Source organism: Ahaetulla prasina, chromosome 1 (genome assembly GCF_028640845.1).
Source record: "Ahaetulla prasina isolate Xishuangbanna chromosome 1, ASM2864084v1, whole genome shotgun sequence".
NCBI lineage: Eukaryota > Metazoa > Chordata > Lepidosauria > Squamata > Colubridae > Ahaetulla > Ahaetulla prasina.
In genome coordinates this window covers 88,403,154-88,418,604 of record NC_080539.1, presented here as the reverse complement: position 1 = coordinate 88,418,604, position 15,451 = coordinate 88,403,154, and the positions used below count along the sequence as shown (strand labels likewise).

At 39.8% G+C, this 15,451-nt stretch overlaps 1 protein-coding gene across 2 annotated transcripts; it reads right to left on the bottom strand.

Annotated features, from left to right (window-relative positions):
• Positions 1-3,957: 3,957 nt before the first annotated feature.
• On the bottom strand, positions 3,958-14,917 carry MPC1 (mitochondrial pyruvate carrier 1). 2 transcript variants are annotated; one of them, XM_058167964.1, is made up of 5 exons: positions 14,817-14,917; positions 12,840-12,843; positions 7,586-7,682; positions 5,499-5,631; positions 3,958-5,353 (listed from the first exon to the last, which is right to left on the bottom strand). In XM_058167964.1, exons 1-5 carry the CDS (start codon positions 14,885-14,887, stop codon positions 5,338-5,340), a joined length of 321 nt encoding a protein of 106 aa, XP_058023947.1. In that variant the 5' UTR covers positions 14,888-14,917; the 3' UTR covers positions 3,958-5,337. The 2 variants fall into 2 exon arrangements, with proteins under 2 accessions (XP_058023947.1, XP_058023940.1); XM_058167957.1 differs by lacking the exons at positions 12,840-12,843; positions 14,817-14,917 and adding an exon at positions 9,174-9,221.
• Between the last annotated feature and the right edge of the window lie 534 nt (positions 14,918-15,451).

Here is a 15,451-nt window from a genome sequence, read left to right as displayed (position 1 = left end):
CCAGGTCATGGTTGTCCCAAAGGTGCTTTTTCAAGAAGGCAACTGAACTTTGTTTTTTCTTTGAAGACGTTTTGCTTATCAGAAATGGAATGTCTTCAAAGAAAAAACAGAAAGTCTGTTTGCCTCCCGAAAAAGCACCTTTGGGACAAAAATGGGATTTTAATCCTGCTCATTATTGATGGGGCAAAGGGCCATTCCATTCCCTTAATTAAAAATGTGATATAAACATAGTACCTAGTACAATAGTATCTGTGTAAAGAATCGGTTAGAATCTGGCGTCTAAAAATAAACAGAATAAACAAATGTCTTCAGTAGGATTGTCACAGAATACGCAGAATGTAACGATAGATTATGTATTATCAATTATCATTATTTATAAATAGAATAGAATAGAATAGAATAGAATTTTATTGGCCAAGTGTGATTGGACACACAAGGAATTTGTCTTGGTGCATATATGAATAGACAGTGCATATATGAATAGACAGCCTGAAACCATTTATTTAATGCTCCAATCAGTTTTTTCTGTTGCCTCATCTTATGCCAAAGGTGCTTCTTTCAAGAGGCAACTGGACTTTCTGGTTTTTCTTTGAAGACGCTTCGCTTCTTATCCAATAAGCTTCTTCAGTTCTCTCATCTTGTCTCAACCTCCCATTCATGTATCCTAACCGAATATTATCACCCCCACCCCCACCCCATTCATTCAGAGCATTGTATAGTTTCCTCCTGCATTTCTCTGGTTCTTTCATTCCATTGCACTCTGGCGTGTAATTTATATTAATCACCAAGCCACCAAGCAATCTAGATCAGGGGTGTCCAAAGTTTTTGGAGTGAGAGCCAAATACAGAAAAATAAGCAAAGGCCCGGGCCACGGGGGGCTAAAATTTTTTGTACCAGTTCTGTGGGCGTGGCTTATTTTGGGGTGTGGCTTGGTGGTCATGTGACTGGTGGGCGTGGCTAACTCCTCATGTGACTGAGTGGATGTGGCTATGGGCATAGAAACCTAAATACATAGAGACCTAAATACTGACAGCGGCTACCAGTAATCCTCGGCTTGCAACCACTCATTTAGCGACCAATACAACAGCACTGAAAAAAGTGACTTACCACCAGTCTTTGCATTTATGACCTTCGCAGCATCCCCAGTTACATCAAAAGTCAAGCTTTTGGCAACCAGCATGTATTTACTGGGGATTTTCCGCCGTCCGTCGCGAACTCTCTTCCCACTGAGGGAGACACAGCAGCCAATGGAGGGACTCCGGGGAGGCCCAGGCGAGGCCCGCACCGCTTCCTCGCAGCCACTCAGGTGTGCCACGCGGCTCCCACCCAGGCCAGAAAGGGACGGGGCTAACTAGGGGGCGAGAGTGGGCGGGCACCAGCCCCTCCTCCGAACGCCGAGTGGCGGCGCGGCGGCAGCGCGGCGGCAGCGCGGCAGCCAATGGGAGCGGGCGAGCTCGGCGCGTCACGGGCCGCACACGGGCCCGCGGCTGAGGTAAAGCGGAGCGTGTGGCGGGCGCCGCGCGCTGCTTCGGGCGGCGCATGGAGGCGATGCCTTGCCGCGACCGGCGCGTGGTGGGCCAGCGGGGCAGAGGCCGGGATGCCGGCGGCGGCGGCGGGCCTCGGCAGCTGCGCCGCCGACCCGGCCCGGGCAGCGGTGACAGCCTGAGCCGGACAGCAGCAGCAGCAGCAGCGCGGCGGCAGCAGATGCTGCTGCGCTGGCGGGAACGGCTGCTGTGCGGGCGACGGGGGCGCTGAGGAGGCCACGGCCACGTCGGCGACGGCGACGCGTCACGACTGGCCGGGATCGGCGGCGGCCCAGCTCAAACTCCTGCCCATGAACGACCAGATCCGGGGGCTGCAGACCATCATCCGCGACAAGTAAGCGCCCCCCGGGCGCGTGCAGAGCGCCGCGCCCGGAGAGGATCCCGCGCGGGGCTGGGAAGCAGAGCGCCTCGCCCGCCTGGCTTCCGGGGCTGCAGCCCCGCGTGGGGACGATGGGCGTCGCCGCCCGCCCGCCTCTTCCTCTGTCTGGTGGGCCGGGCTGGAGCCATGGGCGTCCTGGGCACCCCCTACAGCCCAGTGGCGGAATGGCCGGCCCGCAGCCCCGGGTGGGCGGGGATCGCCTCAGCGGAGCCACTCCGCATCTGCAACCGGGCGAGTGGCGGCTTCCTTGGGGGCCAGGACGGGGGCCGCACCCCACTGTCCACCGAGAATTTGCTGCGGGCCAATAAAAACTGACCCGCGGGCCGCAGTTGGCCCGCGGGCCGTAGTTTGGACACCCCTGATCTAGATCAACACTTTTCAATCTTAACATCTTAAATTTGCCAAGGTTATGAGTCACTGATTGCGGTAATACCAATTCATAATTTCTGATTTTTATTTTTGTGCCTTTAAATCAATTTTTGATTCCTAGCAATTGCTTGGACTGGTTTCTGCAATTTTATTGGCACTTTTTCAAAAGTGGTTTGCCCTAGTATTGTTCCTAGATTTCGAAAATGGTGACTGGCCCAAGGTCACTCCGTTAGCTTTTTTGCCCATGATGGAACTAGAATTTATGGTCTCCTAGTTTCTAGCCTGATGCCTTAACCACTATGAAAAACTGGTTCTCTAATTTCTGACATATCATTGGTCTTTTCATTCATAATTAAACCTATATCTTTGCTTTCCTAAATGCATTCCACAATATCTGGCAATTTCATTGGAATTTATGGCATTCTTTTCTTTCCTATTGGTTTTCCCTTTTTCTTTTCAGTCCTTGATTTATATTTTTTACTATTTACTCTTCTTACATTCTCTTCAAATTTTCCCTATTCCATCATCATGCAGCTCTAAATATTGATCTCTCTGCCATCATGGAGTTTGGACAATTGAGAATTCATATGCCTTTTTTTTTGAAAGATAGAAAAGCTTTAGTCATACCCATTCCACATGTAGCTTACCTCATTGGGGAAATGGACCTTGTCACTCTGAGCATATTTTGCTGGCATGCTGCAAGGGCAACCAGAATACCAAGAACTTTATCCATAGGGGAAAAAGTTATATGCGGTATGCAGCATATGTGTTCTTTTTAAGACAGAAGGAGTAAAGTTTAATAAATTTGCCTATTTTTGCAACCCATTAGCACTAATAGGAGGAAACAAAAATCACATTATGGATGAACAACTTTATTTTAGAAAATTTTCAGGAAATTAGTTTTCTACATTAAAGCCATTCCGTGTCTATATAAAATCTGGAAGCAATCACCATCACATATTACTGTGCTTCACAACATATAAGAATAGTCTCAACAACTTGTAATGAGAATTAATCTATATTTGGGGGTGCATTTAATTATCTGTATAATAAAACTGAACAAAATTTCTGTATAACCAGACTACATCCCAGGAGCTAGTTTTCTGTAATTGAGAAATCACCTCATTTTTACATCGTCAAATATCTAGAATCAATTGATTCTCTTGTTTTCCTTAAAGAAAGTATTTAAAAGTAGAAACTGATATATATTATATGTTAAAATATAATTAAAATGCACTTTCACCATATCCTAATGATGCAAAGGTTTTTATTATACATGCTGGAATTTGATCCAAAGATGCCTAGTGATTATTTTTGAAACCTCAATTTTGTAAACAGAATTCTGCTTACCTGTCTCCTTTTTATAGAGAAATATATGCAGTCTTCCATCATTAAAAACATTTAATTATCCCAAAAAGTCTGATAAAGTTTAGGGAATAGAAATAGCTTATTATTTTTATACCCATAGTCTTTTCTATTAAAAGAGCATGGGTATAACAGAACCCACATCAACACAAGTACAAAAGAAAAATACATGTCTATTTTCTCTGTTACGTTGGTATGAAAATTGAGACATTGTATTGAGAAAGGAAAATGGATCTCATTTTTAAGAAGTTCTACCTTAAGAAGTACCGTTTTCTAAATTGACACCATTAAAACTATAAATTGTTTCAAAGTGGTTTATTGCCATTAGAACATTCATATTGTAATTTCTCCCCATAGGGAAGGTTTACTGCCCCAAAGTTGTTGAAGTAAAATAACATTATTAAAGACAATCTATATATAGTTCATTACAATTGTTGATAAAAATCACAACAAAAAGGTCAAATTAAACCAATAATCTTTCAAAAATATTCATTCCTATATGCAGGGTGCTTTTTTGGTGTTAATAATATGGCATCTGCAGATGAATGCAAAAATAGAATCATACTATTTATTTTATTTGTTACAAATAAGAGAGTTCAATTGGGCTCTTAAAGGAGATGCCACTTACATCAGAGGTCTCCAATTTGGGCAACTTTCAGCCTGGCGGACTTCAATTTCCAGTTATTGCCTGCTGGATGAAAGTGAGAACTTGTATTACTTTGGCAGACAAGAGGGAAAGATCTGTAAATTGTAACAGCTTTTCTGTTCATCTTGAACAGATTCTGGGAGTTGAAGTCCGCCAGGCTGAAAGTTGCCCAGGTTGGAGACCCCTGACTTACATCACAATGGGATGTAGCACTGTACCTACTTTGCTCACAGGTATGTGTGTTTATAAAACAGCTGGGCAGTGAATGTACCATTTTCAGAATGCTTACATAAAAAGATAAGATGGTATATTTTACCAAACCATGTAGTTGGGGACACAGAGCTTAATCTTATATTCTAATGTAAAATATACAGTAAGTATGAATCAGGATATAGTTTGTTCGAATCCACTCATAAATTGGCACTTCACTGCCTTTTTTATTTCTTGGTAAAAATAATTTCAGCTACAAGTGTCAAATATACACGTTAGCAAATAACATATTTAAACTGTTAACCTCACGAGTTAATTGAGGAATCCATTTTCAGTTATATGGAGAATTGATAACCGATCTTGACTTTGTAATCTTTAAAGAATTATGCTCTTGAATAGTTTACTTTACTCCAATGCACTTAAAGAGGCAGAATCACAATTTCAATACATTTGTACATCTGACTGCAAAATAACCAATATTCAATTTCAAACTCACATATTATTAATCAATTATGCCTTTTCTTGTTTTTCTTAAATTAGCAGGTTTTTTATTTCAGAAAAGTTGGTACATATTTGAGTTGAATAATTTTGTAAATATTAAAAAATTCTTTTAAGGCAGGAAAGTGATCTAATTTTTGATCAGCTGTGCAGTACTTTGTATAAGGGAAGCTAAAAAAGTTAACAAATGATACTGAACACTAGTATAAATATTTCCATGATGGTGGTGATGCAAAAAAAAAAGAGATGATGACAAAGTCCTTCCTTGCTTATATTCTGTGAAGAGCAGCACCTTTTCAATTTTTCTCCATGAATCAAATATTCAATTATTTTTTTTTCATACTGTCAGGAGGAATAAAAATGGAAAGAGAAGAAAAGGATTAATTCATTGACATAGAAGTTAGAGTTCTGAGCATGTAAGAAATATAAAAAAAAATATTTGAAAGTTTTAGTTATAATGTAAAAGAAATAATCACAGTATACTCACTTATGTTTGATCAACCTTCCTCCTTGAATAAGTTGTGCAATTTCATTAGTGAAATGACAAGCAAACAACAACCAGTTCCTGGGTTGTACCTTATATGCAAACCGCATAAAAGTCAAAGAATAGCAACTAAGTGCTGTAAAAACAAAGTTAAAGATTAAATGACTTCATGTGCTTAGATTTAGAGCAACATTCACTTTTAGTTCTGCAAGTACTGTGTTACTGCATACCCAAAGAATCTCATTTTACATATATTTTACTATGTTAAAACAACATTATTAATAAAAGCTAAAACTATAACAGGTGTTATCCCTGAGGAGTGAAGACTATTTTATAAATGAACTCTGGCATCCAAAAGAAATACAAAAGGCTCACAATGGGCCTCCTTACTGTAAAAACGGAAGTTCCCCATTTTAGGAAGTAAAGAACTGGATAATGGAAAATTTTATTTTCGTGAACAAATAAGCTTAGACTGAGTGCTCCACCACAGACAACTGTGTTGTTTTACATGATATCAAGTAATTAAAGACAATAAACTGTTCTCTGCTTTCATAGACCTCAGTGTGGTGCTCAATTCCTTAAACAGAAACATGCTGTGAAAGAAACTGATCATCTTAAGCATGGAACCTAGACTTTTACTCCTGGTTAAGGCCTCTACTCAAGCACTCACCTGAAAGTGTGTACAGGTGCAAATAGTTCTGTAACTCACAGTATACCTACCCATAAGATATTAGTTAGGGTTGTATTCTAACTCAGATGCTTTTTAATCTCTATGTCAATTATATTCCAGGATTTGTATATGCTTCAGACACTAATATGCCAAAAATCCATGAGAAATGTGTTAATATCCTTATATACGCTCACAAGAAGGGTGTAATTAAGTATTTCCAAGTAAGTCTGAAAAGACTGTTGCAAAAGCTAAATACCTGTGATCTTAATTCTGTAAACATCAATAAAACCGAATCTAAAGTATTCCTTTTTGCTAAAGTATTTAGCAAAAAAAGTGTGAAATATAATTGGCAGCTGGATGTGGATCAAAAGATTATATATATATTGTTTAATTACAGTTAACCAGGGACCTTGGCCCCCATAATGAAAGTAATTAGGGCAAAAATAATCTCAGTGCTGACTTATAGCACTGAACTGTGGGTCTTACAAAAACCACTTCACTTCAATTTCCAAATACATTTTATAAGAAGCATATTGGCAACAGAAAAGAAAATGCAAGTGCTCAGAGCAGAAATAGGTATCCATTCCATACACAGCCACTCAACTATTAAAAGTTTTTATCTACTGGCAAAAGATCCACTCACTGGATTCCGATAGGCTACCCAAAATATGATTAGCTGAACAAATATGTATGGGTCAGCCCACCTCCTGGGTAAGCTGACTTACCAAAGTTATTTTACAGCATGGCTTTTCTATCCAATATTTACTCTCCACTGCCTTCCAGGCAAAGTAAAATTTTTAAACAGGGAGTCCTAGATATGGTATCAGTATCCAAGCAGACATGAAGTTTTTGGCAAAAATAGATCTTTGAACTGTTGGCTAAGAATAAAAGTACTTTCAAAACCAAAAAAATACCTGTCGATGAGTTTGAAGCCATGCCTAAGAAACCTATTCTAGAGCAAATTTTGCTGTTGGATTCGGTGGCCAAATATGGGCACTGTTATCATGAGAGGATATATGTATGTGCAGTGCCCCAGCCAATCAAGATTTTGTTCATGTTTTGTTTGATTGTCAACTGAATATCCATTTTGGGTTTAGGCATTTGAAATCCTTACTTGAAAGAACAGCCCACTGGGATTTAAATTGCACACTGTGTTATTTCTTCTTGGTCTCTAATGTATGCACTGTTAGTAGAAATGCTAAATTAATAGACAATGCAATTTAACTAAGAATTCATTGGTACTGTATTTTCTTTTTTATCTATTTTATTCTGGAAACAGATCTCGTATTTTACCTTTATTTTCTTTGATAAGATTGTAAGACTAACCAATCAATAAACATTGCAAGTTCTGCACATCTAGGTAGCTTGTTAGCAGTTTAAAAAAATACTGTTTAAAACTGAAGTTAATTTCACCACTTGCCAAATGTCATTCGGCCACTGATGATTTCTGGTGATTTCTTCATATCATTGATGGCAGCAATGGGAAGTCCCCAGTTGGCAACAGGCCCCCAGAAGTGCTATAATAAAGGCACACAATAAGAAAAGGAACTTTCCTTTTTGCCAGTTCAAAAATATTTTAAATCAGATTTTTAAAAAAAAATCAGGACTGTTGTCTCTGATTAACGCAGTCCCATTTGGAAGCAAGGGCTAAGGACACATGTTGATCCTTAATCTAAAACACATATATAATATCACTGCTACTTGCAATTCCAAAGAAACACACAAGTTCCAAACATCCCAGAAGCCATTATACCAGAAGAGAACTGGAAAGCCTTCATAGCATTACTAGCTTCTTCTCCACTGGCTAAGCAGCCAAGAATAAGCATAATTTGGCTACCATAGCCTCAGTGTCTAGGAGAACTTCTGTGTTGCCAAGTGTTGATAATTCAGTTTTGTAATGGAGACATTTGCTTTCCTTTAACTCTTTTTCTCTAGCTTGTTTTTTTTGAGGACTAAAATGTAAAATGTTCAACTGATGGGGTAGATCCTTAGGAATCTTAGGATAGAGGTAGTATGTAAATAAATGACATAAATACACATGTACTCCCGTGATATGACTGATTGGCAGTAGGAATAACTCTGAATACCCTTTTTGATTAGAACTACATTTAGCCCCCTAACAGAAAGCAGAGTGGGTCAATTTAGCATGCGGGCACACGAGCCATTGCCCCAGCTCAGCTCCATCACGCATGTATGCGCCCCTCCCGCCGGCCAGCTAGTCTTTGGGTCTCTGCTGTGCAGGGACGGGGCCTCCCCCAATCTCCATAGTTTTTCCCCCAAGTGCGCCCTAGCTTTCTCCTCCATTCCTGCCTCCCGTGCCTTGCCCGATCTCTGCAGGTCCCACCCTCCACAGGTGCCTCTCTGTAGCAGGAATGCAGGAGAAAGCTAGGGTGTGCTTGGGAGAGAAACTGTGGAGATCGGGGTAGGCATGGGAAGCAGGATGTGCAAGAAACACGTGCGCATGCGCAAGGATGGGGCGCATGCATAGGGGTGCTCGCATTGCATTTCGGGGATTGGGGCACACATGCGTGCATTCGCGTGTGCTTTGGGCACTCAGCACCAAAAAGGTTAACCATCACTGCCATAAACATACTAACTTCTCTTGATCCAGGAAAGCAGGTACAAACATGTGGTACAGACTAACTTGAAGGAACTTTACTGAACACATTTCTACAGGTTTATAATCTACATACATAGCAAATTACTTTGTCATCAATTAGACTAATGAATTAATTATATTCACTATCACTTTTAAATGAGGTACTATGAAAGGCGTAACTATATAGATTCCCCCCCACCCCCCACACACACAAAAATGACTTAGGAAACTTGTCACAATTTCAAGTTTTATTTTGGGGCATTTCCCAGGATATCTATTAATTGGATACAATTTTGTTGTACTATAAATGAAAGGAACTTATCCTTGGGAACAGCTGGACTTAAACTTAAAGAATACTATGACTGGCACAATTATAAGTGGCTGAAAGGAAGCAGAAATAATACCTTACCGTACTGTTTGATGAGCAGTCACAATGGTTCATCATTTAAGAGGAGATGTGAAAGACAAAAAAAGATAATAGCCTCCATGAAATAGAATTCCATATATAAATATCTGTTTTTATTTGTATGTATCTAGCCTACTAAATGCAGTTAAAGTAGAATACAATTCATTTAAAACTGTTAACGACAAAATTATACCATGTTAAAACTCTAAAACAAAGGAAAACAGTAGATCAGACTGTTTTAGACAAATGCCTATATAAATATAAGAGATTTATACCACCCAGATGTGTGTACCTCTGATAAATATACTTCTTTAAGAATACTTTCCCTAATCTTAATTGACAGATAAGTACATATGAGAGAAAGTGCTGTTATATATCCAGGTCCTGAGCTGTAGAACCTATTTATCAGAGTTGTAGTACAAAATTGTAACTAAACTGATTTAGTGGGCTGGGTTGATGCTGAAGATAAAAGAAGCATAGAAATGTTAGATGTTACCTCCTCTACACTCTGGGCTCAGTTTTACTGTCATCACAACTATCCCCAAATTACCAAAATAAAGGATTATGAAATGTTCCAGAGTAGTACGGTTAATAGTACAATAAACTGGAACTGGGTAAGAGAAAAATCAACATTTCACACGTCCAAGCTTAATCAATTTAGATACAATAAGTATGGCTAAGATATAAAGTTTATTTTAAATTTAATGTTAATTGCTGTACCATACCTATATAGTTTCCCATTATAAATAATTATACTGACACATAATTTGAGATTTCAAGGATTTATTTTTAACCGAATTTCTACCTTTACCAGTCATGTAATAATACAAATTATGCTCTTTGTATCTCTAGATTAGTAAAATAAATAACCATAGAAATATTGATTAAACACTTTTAATTTACCAACGTTCCATAGTGTTGATATAATTTAGAAGTATACTGTCTCTGCCTTTTTCGTTTAAAAATGGCTTAGTCACTCACACATATCTGATTTACCAATTAATCATGACTATTATCTCTGCTTTGCAATATTACAAATTTTGGGGCCTGGTGGGATGGGGGTATTGCATCCATACTGATATTGATATAAATATAGTGGATCCCATAAAATCTTTTGTTCACTTTGAACAAAAGTTCATTATTTATGCCCTGAAACAAATTAAAAGAAAAACTGGAAAAAATGTGACCTGCAAACTGATGACAGGGATCATATGATATCATTGCTGAAAGAGTTACACTGCAGAACCACCACCGCATCAGACATGCTCAGACAGAAGCAACTTGTCCAAGGAATGTAAAAAAAAAGTAAATAATCAAAGGTTCCTATGTTATGTTTATGTAATAGATGTGTAGTATTAACTGCTAAAGTTTCCTGTTATAGTTTATATAGGTTTCACTTTTCTGTACGCCCTACAATCCTAATACATGCCCCAAATTGCTTCTAAAGGCTAATGGATTCTTTGCAAAGGCTCTGAATAAGTCCTGATCATTGCAGCTGGATACAAAAGCCATCGAAATTTGGCAGGGCCCCCTTGCTGAAGTTGGAATACTTTCTTATCTATACAAGATACTATTGAATTCCAGCCTTAAACTATTACCAATGTACTAGAATAAAGTGTCATGCAGACTTTAATCTTCATATGTAATAATGTAAATTTGTAACTTGTTTTTTTAATATTTTAAGATATATAAAAATATAAAACTCTCACACAAAAGAACATTATTTCAGAACAAAACTTGAAATAAAAATTCTGTTACATTATACTGGCAGTATTTTAATAACAGTACAATTTTCAAATGGCGCTTATGCATAATTATCTACATGGACATCAATATTTTCCCTAAAAATCTTACCTATGCATGTTGAAACCAGGGGTGAAATGCTGCCAAATTGGACCGCCTTGTGCAATCTGGTAGCGATGGCGGCTGCTGGTTCGGAGGACTGGTAGCAAAAATCCCTGGCCCCGCCCCCCTGCCTCTGCTGAGCCGCACCATCAGCAGAGGGTTTTTTTTTTACTTTTAAAAGAAGGTTTTGCTTCAGCATGCCTTTAAAAGTAAAAAAAAGCCTTTGAAGATCCCGCCCCTCAGCTGAGATTGGCAGAGCCTTTAAACTTTAAAAAATAATAATTTAAAGGCTACTCTGGGGATCTCACTTGAGTTCCTCATCAGCAGAACCTTAAAAAAGAAAAACTCCTTTTGAAAGAGTCTAAGACACTTACCTGATTACTGATCGACCTCATGGCTTTTTTCGCAGCCGGAAAGCCCCAGTTTCATTTTCAGCACCAGACAGAACTAATCTAATTTAGCTAATCTATTTCATCACTGAGTGATTAATGCTGGCTGGCTTTCCTAACAGAGGAATTCTGGGAATTGAAGTCCACAAACCTTAATAATAAAATAAAATATTTGTGCAGCTTTGGTGTGTTTCTGTAGTGTTTCACTCTAACTACACAAACACACAAAATCTCAGAAAGCTGTATGTGGTATTGTGTGTGTGTGTGTCAGTTGTGTTGTGTGTGTGTAAAGTGTGAAAGTTGGTTTTTGAGCTTTCTGTGGCTGTGTAAAGTGTGAAGTGCAGCTGCTTTTACATTGTGTGTGAGTCGTGTTATGTTGTGTTATGTGTGTGTAAAGTGTGAAAGTTAGTTTTTGGTACCTCTTATTGTTTTTTTATACTTTGTTTATCATTTTTATTATTTATTGTTATTGGCCACGCCCACCCAGCCATCTGACCACAAAGCCACGCCCACCAATTAAGCCACACCCACAGAACCGGTAGGGAAAATTTTTAGATTTCACCCCTGCTTGAAACATAATTATATCATAACTAATAGAACAAATGTTTTAATTTTAAAAGTTTTTAGCAGTAAAGAATTGCCATTTCAATTACATATATTTCTCTTGCAATAAAGCAACAATCTTAACCAATGTGCAGTTTTTAATACTAAGGGTTTTTTTTAGTTAAGAACATATCCTGCTGTGTTAAATACCTTTCTTTTTCAAAATAATAATTTAGGGGTCAGGCAAGTATTGCAAGGTTTCTTCACTTCAGAATTGCTCAATCTCCTAAGTAATGACCATCTTGGACAGATTCACCAGGAACATTCTTAGGCAATACTATTCCTATTTACTTTTTGAGAAAGCGCCATTGAACTAAATGTTTATTTGTATACTTACTGCAGGTGTAATTATCAGTTACTTTATTGCACTAGCATATTAAACCTTAATCTTTGATAGAAAGCTCTGTTGCAAGGCTTAACATATTGGCACTTCAGCACCTTCAGTTAGTATAGCCATCGTCTAGGAAAAACTTTTAATGGAATTTCACATGCTTACTAGATCCCTGAAACTGATATTGCTTGTTAATACCTTTTAAGAGCAATGTGACAAATTATAATGGCTTTCCAAAAACTTAATTCCCCCTCACAATCAAGTGGGGCAATCATTATTTGACAGGGATTATAGCTCACTCTCATGGCCCATTATTAGAGAGGCACTTGAAAATTTGGTGTTTGTAAATAAATGATTCTATATTATTTAGCTTTCTGCCTATTTAAAAAGCTTATTTTTAATTATTGAAATAACATCAAGGACAAGTTGTCGTTTTCTTGTTAGGAATTAACTTGTCTGTTCAAGTTAGCAACAATTTATATTTAACTTTTCAACAAACACAGTACTACAGAGATGGTTAACTTTCTGTACAGAAGCAAAAGTATTCACACAAATAGTGAATCTACTCCAAGACAATGCCTATACTTCTGAAATCAAAAATAGTTATATATATATTCAGTAAAATATGCTATTTTTGTAGATAAAAATCAATTTATATGGAAAACAAAAACAAATTTACTTCAATGTCTTGTGTATTCTCAAAATAGAAACTGCCAGTTCTTAAGAAATATATAAATAGTAACAGAGATGAACAGCAACAAATCACAACATAATATATTGCAAGTTTATTCAGAAGCATATCCCAGCATTTAACAAAATATTTAATTCAAGCAATCATATAGCCTTAATACAGCATTTAACAGATGCATCTTCCATCACCTTCCACACGTGTATCAAATTACTTAAAAGGGCAGGAATCTTGTCCTTCAAACAGTTCCTACTTTCCCTCAAACTCATTTTCAAAACAACCTTCATGTATTCCCAGGGAGAGGCATCCTTTTCGCCTATGCTGTTGGCTTTGCTTTTCTATTTTAGAAAGCCCTTGGGAGCATTTCTCAGTTGAGAAGCCTAAAAAGCACATTTTAAAAACCACAGCCTATGCACCAAGGATTGATCGTGTCACAAGCTGGCTTGTGCCTCCTGAATTTTCATATTAAGAGGGCAGGTCAATTAATTCAAGGAGAAAAAATTATTGTGTATGTGGTGAAGCCCGTCTTCACTTCCTGAGAATTACAATCCAGCTGTAACCCTTTTGGCTCATCCCAACCCTCTGCAAGGGGAACTATATGTTGTTTAGTCACTAAGTCGTGTCCGACTCTTCTGCGGCCCCATGGACTGCAACTTGCTAGCCCCCCTCCTGACCTCCACTGTCTTGCCCAAAACCATGTTCCTTATGTCGATGACACTACCTAACCAATCTCATCCTTCTCCTTTTACCTTCAATCTTTCCCAGCCTCAGTCTCTTTTCCAAAGCTTGTCATTGCAAGCACCCAAATAGTAGGAGCTTTTCCCCACTTGTGCTCCTCTGGGACACAAATCTGGCATCTTTCTTCTGGCTATAACCCAGCTTTCCTTTTCATCCCAGTCCTTGTATACTGAGAGCATATGCACCAAGACAAACTCCTTGTGTGTCCAATCACACTTGGCCAATAAAAAATTCTATTCTATTCTATTCTATTCTATTCTATTCTATTCTATTCTATTCTATTCTATTCCCTTGACGAACACATACATGCATACATGCATGCAGATATATATATGTGTGTGTGTGTGTGTGTGTGTGTGTGTGTGTGTAGGTCTTTGGTCGTTCAGGTTTTCTCCCGTGTAAAATTGGAAGTGTCTTGGTGACGCTTTGACAAAGTTTTGACACGTCGCCAAGACACTTCCAATTTTACATGGGAGAAAACCCGAACAACCAAAGACCTACATACAAACATCCATGAAAACCTCAGAAAACAAATACACACACACACACACACACACACACACACACACACGACATTGAAGTAAATTTGTTTTTGTTTTCCGTATCGATTATATACATATACATATACATATATATACACACAGATATACATACACACACACACATATATACATACACACACACACACATATAATTATTGTTTACAGGACTTATATGGCCGCCTAAGTCATATACAGTGACTGTAGGAGGCTCAGAATACAGTAAAAGCAGGAAGACGGAGCACTTCGGTTCGACAGGGAGCAGCGTCCGAAGCCCAATTGGGGTGGGGGGGCAGATGACCTTGACCCGTTTCCAAACGGCCCAGCAAGGTCGGCTCTGACAAGGAGCTTGGACGGAAGGACCGCCAGAAATTACCGGGGCTATAGCAAAGCCGGGGGAAGCGCTGCACCTGAAGTACCCCGGAGGGTCTTCCAGCTTCGGGGCACCGCCAAAGGAGGAAGCGGCGCAGAGCAGCAAGCGGCCCAAAAGCGACGAACCGCCCTCTCCCTTACCTCATGAGGTAATCCCTGAACTCTTTGCTGCGCACATAGTCCACAGCTTTTCGGGCCAGGGCCGCCGCCATGGCGAACGACAGGAGTAAGGCAGCTGAGCTCTCGGGCACCGCCAAAGGAGGAAGCGGCGCAGAGCAGCAAGCGGCCCAAAAGCGACGAACCGCCCTCTCCCTTACCTCATGAGGTAATCCCTGAACTCTTTGCTGCGCACATAGTCCACAGCTTTTCGGGCCAGGGCCGCCGCCATGGCGAACGACAGGAGTAAGGCAGCTGAGCTCTCGGGGCACCGCAGACGCGGCTAACAATGACAACCTTCTCCGCGGCCGGGAACGAGCCTCCTTTTCACGACCGGCCCGCCCCCTGCCTTACGATAGCGCTCGCGTTTCCATAGCAACCCCCATCGTCGCTAGGCGCCGGTTCTTAAACCGCGTTTCTGTTGGCTGCGGGCAGGGATCGGATGGCTTCTTATTGGTCGGTTGCGGTAGCCTGACGTACCGCTTACATGAGGCAACCTCTGCCGCCTTCAGTTTGCCGGTCAAGGGCAAGATGAGTGGTTACGAGGGAGAGGCGGAGCCGAGTTCGTTTCTTCCTCGGCCATTGGCCGCTGGGTTCCGGAGTGCCAATAGTGGAAGGAG